Genomic DNA, 12,441 nt, shown 5'->3' with positions numbered 1-12,441 from the left:
AACATTATGCATTTTAACAGCAGCGATGTTGTGTAGCCTAGAGTCCTTGACTCCTTGCCACCATGAGACAAATTGGCATTGCAAATTGAACATGTAGCTCGACTTGAATTGCCTTCTTTTCACTGAAAGTACTGCCAAACAACACTTTTTCTGCTCACGAGTTCCATTTTCACTTTCTCACAGCCTACTGCATTCGAACGGTCCACCTGCTGTAACGACGAGTGGAAATAAGGTGTGGCCCCTTTAAGAACTGCGCGCTCCCTGTTAAACTGTCTGCACTGCAGTCCGTATTGTATATTCCGTGCGCCTCGAACACATGCCCATGTATGCAGTTTATTTCTGTTTGATGCTCATTTTTACCTTATTTTGTTAAGTAACGCTGTGGACGGTAGAACGTGTGACAGACAGTTACACAAGTTCGATTGTGGAATAAAGTGCGAGTTGTGAGATGCCAATCGCCTCCGTGAGTCTGTCTGGCCTCTGCAATAACTTTAGCTGTGAGCTATCCCTATTTTTCTTCCTGACACAACGCGTTACACTACAGGCTTGTTCGACTTGAACCTGAGCGCTGCACAGACAGATCAGTTTATGACATCAAAGTACCGCGAGAGCAATTCAAAAGCATAAGGAGCCGTCTGCTCTCTATTCGTTCACGCGGTACTTTGATGTCATTCACTGATCGGTGACTTCGACGTAGCGCGCGTAGGGCAAGCCTAGGGTTCGGTTCGGTGGAAAAAAATTATGAGGTTCGGCAGAAACCGAACCCCGTTAAAAAGCCCAATATTCGGCCGAATCCGAATCCGAATCCTGGATTCGGTGCATCCCTAATTATTACAGAGTCAATTCCACTGGAGTGAGCTGGGGTAAAATGTCTTAAAGGTGCAGTTAGCGATTTCTGAGAAACGCTGTTGGATCGGACTGAGCACCAAAACACACTTTTAGCCAATCAGCAGTAAGTTGCATATACACTCATTAGGAGGGAAGTGTTTGTGAATTTGGGGGCGGAGCTATAAGGGTGTGATCCTTTTGGGCGTGTTTGTTTTGGTGATTTCAAATATCAACAGCGTTTCTGGAAAATCGCTTACTGCACCTTTAAAGGATAAGATTGCTGATTTCAACCAGCTTTGTATTATTATCCAAGTAGTTATGTAAATCAATCAATGTTTACTCTTCCTCTGTATTCCCTGAACCCAGATATCCTTTCTTATTTTGTTATTATCTGTTGAACTACAAGTTTACATTTGACTTAAACAGGCATTTAAATCTGGGACTAGCTTCTACTTTGTCTGAGTGTTTTTCCCGTTTAGGGTTTTAGAATGTCCTGCTGTTTTTAGTGATTGAAATACTGCAGAGGTAGCCTGGTTAAAACCAGACCATTCTCAGTTGTAACTGAGTTATGGTCTGGCAAAGCATCATAGACAAATCATTTCCAGAGGGGCGTTATCAACGGACGTCGCGGATAGACCTAAACCCAATCAGAGCGATGAAGGAGATGGCGTATGCAGAGCGGTGGAGAAACATCCCCGAGTGTTGTTCTTTGCTCGGTTTTTAACTAAAAGGAAACGTTCAAATCGCTTAAAACAGACGCGATAGCTGATTGGAACGAGTGATGTTCGACGGCGGCATCCATCTTTGTAATGTAGGCTACAAAATCTGCTTCAAAATCCCAGCGCTGTCGTCATCGTGTAAAGCCCGCCCCAACGTTTCTGATTGGTGCCTCGATTTCGGCGGATTGGAAATGAGCTTGAATGAGCTCTTTGCCAGACTAACTTTCAGAGCAAATCTAAATTTGCCGGAAGTTGTCTGGGTTTTCCCAGGCTACTGCAGAAGGTGCGGTATATGGATCTCAAGTGCCAAAAACTAGCATTTTGTTCACATATTTTAGTTTTTTGAGAGATCTAAATATTTAAGGTTTGAAACAGATAGAAAATTGGCAGGCCTGTGCTGGAGTTCTAGGGATGACTGAAAATTGGGCAATATTAGGAGTAAGCGTTATACTATGGAGTCACCGAATCATTCAGCCTGGACCAAATCTGATTCAGGACAACCTTTCCTCTAAAACCGGAATAGGGAAAAGAGCTTTCAGTTCAGCAACACTTCAGCAGATGCTTAGTTTTGTCTATACTGTAAAGTCCCTTACAGCACACATATTACTAGAACCTTGAAATGAAAACGAACAAGGAAAATATAGAATAAAATGTAATTCAAAATATTAATAAATACTATAGTATAGGGCTTGTAACGGTACATGTATTGGTACCGAAGGTCACGGTACGGACTTCACGGTTCGGTGCGTTCAGTCAGACGATGAATAGAGTCACAGGCGATACACACTCCAGTCCAGAAGGGGGCGCCCACGGTAATGCAGCGCTGTTCGCTAACCGCCACAACCCGAAAAAGAGCAGCAGAAGAAGAGACGATCTACACACTGACCCAAAGCAAGAGTTCAGATGCACGCTAGAGCTTGCTAGTAGCCGATACGCCGAGTTTAGATTCATATTTGTGACGCGCTCCACAAACTTCACGGAAAGGGAACCGGGACGGCAGAAAGCGGCATCCTGAATCGAATGTCTTGCTCTTACCTGTATGACCATAAATGATGGAGTATTTTAAAGCTACACTGTGTAACTTTTTTAGTTTATTCCGCTGCCCGCCTCCTCGAGTTTAGATTCATATTTGTGACGCGCTCCACAAACTTCACGGAAAGGGAACCGGGACGGCAGAAAGCGGCATCCTGAATCGAATGTCTTGCTCTTACCTGTATGACCATAAATGATGGAGTATTTTAAAGCTACTCTGTGTAACTCTTTTAGTTTATTCCGCTGCCCGCCTCCTCACCCACACCCGCTCCAGAGACCACATCACCCCCGTCCTACAACAGCTTCACTGGCTCCCTGTACAACAGCGCATCCATTACAAAGTTCTGCTCATCACTTACAAAGCCCTCAATAACTTGGCACCTCCATATCTCACAGACCTCTTGCAGCATCACTGCCCCTCCCGACGCCTCCGCTCTGCCGACTTGGGCCTTCTCAAACCCATCACCAAATCAACACACCGAACTTTGGGGGACCGAGCATTCGCCATCGCTGCCCCCACCCTTTGGAACTCACTGCCCATCCACATCAGAAATTCGGACTCACTGACCACCTACAAAAAACTGCTCAAAACCCACCTGTTTCACCTTGCCTACAATTTATAATAGCACTCTCATCATTGACTGTTTGTTTGTTTGTTTGTTTCATTTGTAAAGCGTCTTTGAGTTCCTTGGAAAGCGCTATATAAGACTTGTGTATTATTATTATTATTATTATTATTAGCTAAAAACACTTAGTTCTTTCAAAAATATATGTGCTCATTAATGTATATTTACTTCGTTCAAGTAATAAAGTATTCTCGTGAGTGTATAATATGCCATTGAAAATACATACGGGTAAGGGGTTCAAATGTCGGTCGCCATGTTGCCCCTCCATCTTGAAAGTACATTGGCCAAAGAGGGACATACCCGTTAATTAAAGCTTCGCCTTTCGCGTTTTAACACTCGATGGCACCGTGTCGAATGTATAAAAACCTGAAAGCCTTTTTGAAAGTCTGTTGCTGATGGAGGATCACTCTTATTCTCGAGGATACGTATCAGAGTCGCCAAGGAAGCGGAAAAGAGAATTAAGACGGCAACGCAACAGGCAAATCAACAAGACAAAAGTGAATATTGGAGTGGCCTTTGAAAAGGACGCCGACGTTGCCTGCTTTCTTCTCGACAGGTAACGTTAATTAATCTAGGACTACATTGGCAACCGTAGGAGTTAAAACGAAATCGGAATTGAGAGGAACATAAACGAATCGGTTACCTAACGTAACCTCGGTTCTCTCTAGAAGAGGGAACGAGTATTGCGTAAGCTAGCTTACGCTGCGGAAAGATTCATCTTTGCTGAGATATTGAAGCCAAAAAATTATTTCATAATTTGTATCCATTGACAACGCAGTTCCTCTGCGGCAGACCTAGAGCAGGCTAGCTAGCAGCTCATTGGTTCGCTCAGAGAGAACTGCTTAAGCCTATGGGAGAGCGGGGCTGAACCCGCTTCCAATGAGAGGCGCCCGCGCGCTCATTGCGTCATGGCCCGCCAGAATGGGCGTGGCTATGGTGTATATAACAGTCTCTCCCAGGCTTATATGTTGATTTATTTCAGCGTGAAGCGAAACGCTAGTAGCGCAAGCACGGCCGGGAACGCAATACTCGTTCCCTCTTCTAGAGAGAACCGAGGTTACGTTAGGTAACCGATTCGTTCTCTTACGAGAGGTTCTCTCGTATTGCGTAAGCTAGCTTACGCTGCGGGAACACCTGGTCAACGCCGTGCGCGCTATGAATCCACTCATGAATCCCAGGGTGATACCGGGGGATTTTTAACGTGGAGTGAATGTATTATGAGGCCGGCAGAGCGGGCACATGAAGTGTATACATAAGCATGTATGAGGCCGGCAGAGCGGGCACATGAAGTGTATAAGCATTTAAGGAGAGCACAAGGGGCGAACCGGTTGTGTGAGGGACTCCCAGTAATGCAGCTTCTTAGGGAGCTGGTCGTTAGACAGCTAGTAATTTTGCCTGCAAGGCGGGAACTTCCAAGTTGTAAAATCTGACAAAAGTGGACGGGGAGGCCCATCCCGCGGCCACACAAATGTCATGAATGGAAATTCCACAGGACCATGCCCACGATGAGGCCATGCCTCTAGTGGAGTGCGCCCTGATGCCCAGAGGGCAGGGCAGGCATTTAGATGCGTAAGCAGAGGCGATAGCGTCTACTATCCATCTAGACAGTGTCTGTTTAGAGGCGGCCAGACCTTTGGTGCGCCCCCCAAACGACACGAAAAGCTGCTCAGCGCGTCTGAACGCGGCAGCGCGCGTAGTGTACAATCTCAGAGCCCGCACCGGGCAGAGGAGATTGGCGTCGCGCTCACTATCGGATGAAGGCAGAGCCGATAGGGAAATAATCTGAGCCCTGAACGGGGTACCAATCGCCTTCGGGACATAGCCATGTCTAGGTTTGAGAATGACAACAGAATCATTCGGTTCAAACTCGAGACACGCGGCACTGGATGAGAGCGCGTGAAGATCCCCCACGCGTTTTACTGAGGACAGAGCCGTGCTCAGAAAAACGGTTTTGAGCGAGAGGTATTTTAGGTCCACAGACTCGAGCGGTTCGAACGGGGGTGCTTTCATAGCTTCGAGAACTATAGAAAGATCCCAGATAGGAACCGAAGGGGGGCGCGGAGGGTTCATCCTCTTAGCTCCCCTGAGGAAGCGGATGACTAACTCGTCTTTGCCCAGGGACTAAGCGCGTCGGGATTCAGAGAACGCCACGACGGCTGCCACGTAAACCTTGAGAGTGGAGGGGGACCTGCCCTTGTCCAGCATCTCTTGAAGGAAAACAAGCAAAGACGGCACCTCGCATGACCGTGGGTCCAGATGTTTGTCGGTGCACCATTTTGAGAACACAGACCATTTAGACGCATAGAGCCTTCTCGTGGAAGGTGCTCTAGCCTGTATGATAGTGTTTCTTACTCCTTCTGGCAAATCGACGAATAGTCGTTGATCACCCATGCATGTAGCGCCCAGCGCCGTGGATGGGGGTGCCAGATCGTGCCGCGAGTTTGAGAGAGGAGATCTGCTCTGACTGGGATGGGCCACGGGGCTGTCTGTGACAGCTGAGTGAGCTCCGGAACCCAATTCTGACTCTCCCAACGCGGGGCTATGAGGAGCACCGAGTGGCGTGTGTCCCTGATCCTCTGAATTACCTGTGGTAGCAGAGCGATCGGAGGGAATGCATAGAGCGGGCGGCGAGGCCATTCCTGGGCTAGCGCGTCCTCGCTCCTTGAGAAAAATATTGGGCAGTGAGCGTTCTCTTCTGACGCGAAGAGGTCCACCTCTGCTCTGCCGAATAGCCGCCACAGTATTTGGACCGTTTGTGTGTTCAGGGACCATTCTCCTGAGGAGATGAGGTTCCTGGACAGTATGTCTGGACCGTCGTTCAGATGGCCCGGCACATGCGTCGCTCTGAGCGAGGGCAGGCGGCTCTGAGACCAAAGTAAAATGCGGTGTGTCAGTAGGAAGAGATTCCTGGACCTGACACCGCCCTGACGGTTGAGATAGGAGACCACAGCCATGTTGTCCGAACGGATCAGGACGTGGTGTCCCCGAATGAGCGGGAGGAAGCGCGAAAGCGCGTTCTCGACCGCAAGCATTTCCAGACAGTTTATGTGTAAGGGGCTTTCCTGTGTCGACCAATGGCCGAAGGCCGGTGAGCCCTCGCAGACTGCACCCCAACCCGTGTTGGATGCATCTGTCGAGATGACTTTTCGGCGGGAAAAGGTCCCCATCGTGACGCCCTGTCGAAACCATTCTGCTACTGTCCATGGCTGCAGCGCCGTGAGACATGTCTGCGTAACTCTGATCAGCTGGCGGCCCGTGTTCCACGCGCGGTGGGGTACACGGCTGTTTAACCAAAGCTGAAGCGGACGCATGTGCAGAAGGCCCAGCTGAAGCACAGCGGAGGCTGCGGCCATGTAACCCAGCATCCTCTGAAAAGTTTTCAGAGGTGTGCGGGTGCCCATCTGAAACGAGGCGGCCAGTCGCTGTACACTGCGCGCGCGCTGTGTAGACAGGCGAGCCGTCATCGTGACCGAGTTCAAATCTATTCCTAGAAAGGAAATCGATTGACTGGGTTGAAGGGAGCTCTTTGTCCAGTTGACAGAGAGGCCCAGCGTTTTCAGAGGGTCGAGGAGAACTGCGCGGTGCGACAGAAGCTCCGTCTGTAATTGGGCCAAAATCAGCCAGTCGTCCAGATAATTCAATATGCGCAGCCCCTGGCTCCGCAGGGGGGCGAGCGCCGTATCCATGCACTTCGTGAATGTGCGGGGCGCCAGGGATAAGCCGAACGGGAGAACGGCGTATTGATAAACATGACCCTCGAAGGCGAAACGTAAGAATGGCCTGTGACGGGGATTTATCTGGATCTGAAAATAGGCGTCTTTCAGGTCTAGAGAGATGAACCAGTCCCCCTGGCGCACCTGCGCGAGGAGTTTCCTGGTAGTGAGCATCTTGAACGGTCTCTTCATGAGCACTTTGTTCAAAGACCTGAGATCTAAAATCGGTCTGAGGCCGCCGTCTTTCTTGGGAACCAGAAAATAACGGCCGTAAAACCCCGACTCGGTCATAGATGGTGGGACTCTCTCTATGGCTCCCTTTTGCAACAGCGTCGCAATTTCTGAGCGGAGCGTGCCGGCAGCCAGCGGGCTGACAGTAGATTCGAGCCGCGCGCGCGCACGTGGCGGGCGGCGGCGAAACTGTAGCAGATAGCCGTTCTTTATAATGCTTAGCACCCACGGGGAAATGCCTGGAATGGCTTCCCACGCTTTGGAGCATGCGGCTAGTGGCCGAATGGCTATATCGCCCTGATTGCTGCACATAGCGGGCTGGACACAGTGTGTGGGCGCGCTTTGAATGTGTGTGGCAACGGGATTTGCACTCAGAGAGGAGTCTATGGGCCGTGAAACAGAGCGAGCAGAGAGGGGACACGCGCACGAGCTCGTGGGCGTGTTTATGTTCTCTGATATTAGAGCGGGCTGTGCCCGTTTCATGTGATGGGGCTCTGATAGAGACACGGGATATGTTATGCTTGTGTGTATGGGTGAGCACATGATTGTGGGCACATTTTCTACACAACTGGCAAATTTTCTCTTTTTGAGATTTCTCTGGGTAGCCGTAAAAACGGCTTTTTGTCGCTCGCAAGCGGGCTGGGACACCGGCTTGTTTGTGGCGGTCAACACTACAGCAGTCGGCGAAACAACGGGGACTGGCAGAGGGCGAAGCTTTGACGGCGGTCCGGCCGCAGCGGGAGAGCACCGTCATTTTCTTAACTTTGCTAGGCAGACTTCTGATGATCAGGCTTCAGCGTGATCTTAGGTCGCGGGCCCCGTGGGGGCGGCGGTCTGCGGCGGCTGTCAGAGCGAGAGCGAGGGCGGCCGCCCTGTCTGCGCTGGGCTGTTTGAGTCTGCGGAGGGGGGCGCTGTGGTGGAGCTCTGGCAGGAGGCTCGCGAGAGCGGCCCGCGGAAGAGCTAGCGCGGCGGGGCAGAAACAAATTCATCGCCTGAGTAGCTTTCTGGACCTCGGAAAAGCGATCGACGATTCCCGTGACAGCAGATCCAAAAAGGCCCGTCGGGGAGAGGGGCGCGTTAAGAAACGCGGCGCGCTCAGAATCTCCCATGTCGGCGAGCGTGAGCCATAAGTGTCTCTCGGCTACACAAAGGCTGGCCATGCATCTCCCCAGAGCTTGTGCGGCGGCTTTAGTGGCGCGAAGGGCGAGGTCCGTAGCACTTCTCAGATCCGTGACAGCGGGGGAGGGGTTTCTACCGCTTTCGGCCCACTCACGGAGAATATCGCTCTGTAATACTTGGAGGACAGACATAGAATGTAGCGCAGCGGCGGCCTGACCGGCGGCGGCGTAGGCGCGAGCATGAAAGATAGAGGTCGCTCTGCAAGCTTTCGAAGGAAGCGTGGGGGAAGAGCGCCATCTAGCAGAGGGCGGGCAGAGGTGTGCGGCGACCAAGTCCTCAACGGGCGGCATGGCTGAGTAACCTTTTTCGGCGGCTCCGTCCACCGAGCGCAGCGAGGCGGATATATCGGAGCGGTTTCTAGCCGAGAGCGGGGCATTCCAGGACTTCGTCAGCTCTGTGTGAAGTTCAGGCAGGAATGGGGCGGCCCGGTTGCACGCGGGGGTCGAGCGCCGATGAAAAAAGCTGCCGTCCATCCGGTTCGGGGCCTGCTCGGGTGGAGGAGACCACTCGAGACCGAGGCGTTCGACGGCCTGTGAGAGGAGGCGCATTAGTTCCTCCTCTATCCCGGCGCGGATCCCCGCCGACTCTCTCGTGGATCCGAGAGATGACCATTCTTCACTGTCTGATGCGAGCAGTGAACAGGAATCCTTCTCCTCCGCGGCGTCATCGGAAGCGACAGAGCGGCCACTCGGCGGCAACTGTATGTCCGGCAGGGGCGGGGAGGGAGAGCGGGAAGCGGGAAGCGGCGGTGGCGGCCCGCATGGTTCCGCAGGGGGCTCTGGCGGCCTCTGGGAGCGGCGTTTCTTCTTACGCGGCGGAGAGGGAGGCGGCGCGGGAGCGGATTTTGCTGCCAGAAGTCGTGCCCGCAGGGACGACAATGGCAGGCTCTCACAGAAGTCGCATCCTCCATCCGCGAGGGCGAGTTCTGCGTGCTCGAGTCCCAGGCAGAGAGCGCAGATGACATGGCGGTCTCCGTCCTCGAGAGGAGCGCGGCAAGAGCCGCAGGAAAAACGAGACATCTTTAAAAAGACGCTCGGCTCTTTTAGATATATATAGAGAAAAGAGAAGGATACAGTCGTCGGATGGCGCTAGCTTGCAGGGCGGCTGAAGGTGGCGAAGACGGCCGGCTTCTTCAGGGTCCGGGAGCTCGCTAGAGTGATGCCTTCTCGACGGCGACGGCTTTTCTCAGGACAGCAGAAGCGTGCAGCTTGCTGAAGATGAAATGAATCAACATATAAGCCTGGGAGAGACTGTTATATACACCATAGCCACGCCCATTCTGGCGGGCCATGACGCAATGAGCGCCTCTCATTGGAAGCGGGTTCAGCCCCGCTCTCCCATAGGCTTAAGCAGTTCTCTCTGAGCGAACCAATGAGCTGCTAGCTAGCCTGCTCTAGGTCTGCCGCAGAGGAACTGCGTTGTCAATGGATACAAATTATGAAATAATTTTTTGGCTTCAATATCTCAGCAAAGATGAATCTTTCCCGCAGCGTAAGCTAGCTTACGCAATACGTGAGAACCTCTCGTAAGAGAACTAATATTCACTGGATGGTCATATACCTTTCACCGCTAGATGGGGGTAAAAATCACACAGTGTAGCTTTAAGTAGTTTCTGCTGTTATAATGAGACATTTGGCATTGTGTCGATGTGTGTCGTGTGAGTCTCACTACAGTCCAGTGATGACGTGTGTGTCCTGGAAACGGGAAGCCTCAGGTGTCTCTTCACTCGCTGTCTCCTCTGGGAAAAGTGGCGTGGGTTCAGATGTAGATGGCTCTTTTTCTTCTTCTTGCTCAACTTTCTGTGATTTCTTGAAAAAGCCTAATATTGAACTTTGTGCATCCTCCATTGTCACGAATGTTAATGAACTCTCACGCGCAAAGAAAATGACAGCGTACGCACAACATGTTATTGAATCAAAAATCAAACCACTAAGTTTGAAAACAGCCATTGCATTTTACAGTGCAGCATTGGTCAATCTATTAGAGTAACAAATTCCTTCCGTTTTTATTTTAGGCAATCGGGAATCTGCTTTTTTGATCAGCCCTACAAAACATATGACCTATGCAAGAGTGCATTGTTTACTGCTTAGTGTTAACACTAAAGGAGGCTGTACTGCATCAAGTACCTCAGGGGGACGACTGTAATGCTCTACTGTCTGTTCAAAATAAATGAAAAGAAACCTAGCATTGTGGACTAGTTGCTTTCCTTGCTGGACCAAACTCATATCGAACCGTGACCCAAAACCGAAGTACGTACCGAACCGTGTCTTCTGTGTACCGTAACACACCCCATAACTATCAATGATTTTAAAGTAGCAGACACAACCTATTCCTGGACCTACATCTTCTGCTAGTTCACAAAACTTCTGTCGAACAAATATACCATCAACAACCCCTAAAATCAAAAGGAAATGTCTGGAATTGGATTGGTAGAATGTGCTTGATATTAATAATGTTCTAGGACGAGCAACATTTTTACAAAATCACTGTCTCTCTGGAGTCAGCTGAGGTTCAGAGCCTGAATCAAGGTCACGGTGCTGAATTTACTGATCAGACTAAATCAACAAAAACCAAAGGCATGGATAGTTAAAATATGTTGAATAGGCCTACACCTTTTTATTTTTGCTTAAACTATTGGCATATCACATAAACATGCTGATTATGGAGTTTTCCCCAAGCCTAACATGTTTAATATACTCTGTCACAGGCCCAGTGTGTGTGTGTGTGTGTGTGTGTGTGTGTAGGTCAGTTGTGTTGTTTCATTATAACACCAGCATAGATGCTGCAGTCTATTAGCATGTCAGCTAACTGACCCCAAATGTACATTTATATTCATTTCAAATTTATAAACTACAGGGACTACTACACATACTGAGCGTATGTATGTGTTTGTTTATTAGCTGTGTGATTGTTTGAGTCCCGTGAAAACACTGACACTGATGAATCAAAAAATGACACCCAAACAGCATATTACCTGGACAGATGCTTCAGGATCTGCTTTTTAATGATTCCGGCCATCCCGTCAGACTGGCTAACGTTACCTCTCCAGCATCTTCAGAAATCTTCTGCTGTCACACACACACTCACGCAGACACACACACAAACACACACTCACACTCCGCTCACGACTGACACCGCTGCTGCTCCAGCGCAGACTCTGCCAATCAGAATCACCGCAGCGACTGCGTGTCAAAATAAAAGTCCTCACTGAGAAAAAGCTCAACCACTAGAGGGCCTCAGCAATCTAATGAGGGGGCCTCAAGATGGAAAAAAAATAATTTATTAAAATTTAAATAAAGACAAGCATTAAAGTAAGATTTTTTTTTCTTTGAAGAATTATAAAAGTGTCATTTCTAGACATGGAAAAGTCGTATAAATTAATAAAACAGCCTAACACATTCGATATGTTTGTGCATTTTTATGTTTTAAATTTGTAAATATGTTTTATATTTTATAATTATGAATGTTTATGATTTTTTTAACTCTATAATATTTTATCAGATAGAAATTGTGAGTAAAAAAAATACTTTTAATGGGCCCTTGAAGTCAAAAGGTTTGAGAACCATCTTACTAAACTAAACTACTATAAAAGATATCTGGAGACAATATAATATATCACATTCTTAATGATACAGCATGCTGCATTAAAACTGCATTTTAAGCGAGTTCCAAAAAGTGGCCGGTATATACAATTATAACAAAATAAATGTTAAAGTTTAAAGTACAGTACTGCAATTATAATGAAAAATGTCTATTAATAAAAAATATGGTTCCATCATTACCATACATCATAATTGCTAATGTATGTTGTCATTTATTCCCATTGTATTGCATCAGAAGTCAATGACTGAAGCTTCTCGTAGTTTTATAATAAATCATGTGTACATAAGTACATTCATGAGTACACATAATATAGCAGTTCTATCAGATAACAACAGAAAAACAAATAAATTAATTTATTTTACAACCTCTATCATGGTTATTATATTACTTATTTTTTGTTTTAACTACAGTCATTTTAAGAAAAATATTTATTTTTAGTATTCAGATTAGTTTTATGTAGTGTAAAATCACTTCACAAAATCAAACAGATCAGCGGTGAGCTTTTATTTT

The 12,441-nt window shown here is 48.5% G+C and overlaps 1 protein-coding gene across 2 annotated transcripts in view; it reads right to left on the bottom strand.

Annotated features, from left to right (window-relative positions):
• bltp3a (bridge-like lipid transfer protein family member 3A) overlaps nucleotides 1-11,469 on the bottom strand; it is a 54,452-nt gene extending 42,983 nt beyond the window's left edge. For both annotated transcript variants that reach the window (XM_056249767.1, XM_056249768.1), the window contains exon 1: nucleotides 11,303-11,469. In XM_056249767.1, coding sequence (XP_056105742.1) covers nucleotides 11,303-11,346 — 44 coding nt within the window. In that variant the 5' untranslated portion in view covers nucleotides 11,347-11,469. The remainder of the gene's footprint in view (nucleotides 1-11,302) is intronic.
• Between the last annotated feature and the right edge of the window lie 972 nt (nucleotides 11,470-12,441).

Source organism: Rhinichthys klamathensis, unplaced genomic scaffold (genome assembly GCF_029890125.1).
Source record: "Rhinichthys klamathensis goyatoka isolate OS25496 unplaced genomic scaffold, OSU_Roscu_1.1 h1tg000062l_1, whole genome shotgun sequence".
Classification (NCBI taxonomy): Eukaryota; Metazoa; Chordata; class Actinopteri; order Cypriniformes; family Leuciscidae; genus Rhinichthys; species Rhinichthys klamathensis.
The sequence above is the reverse complement of the archived record's forward strand: the minus strand, read 5'-3'. Positions and strand labels throughout refer to the sequence as shown.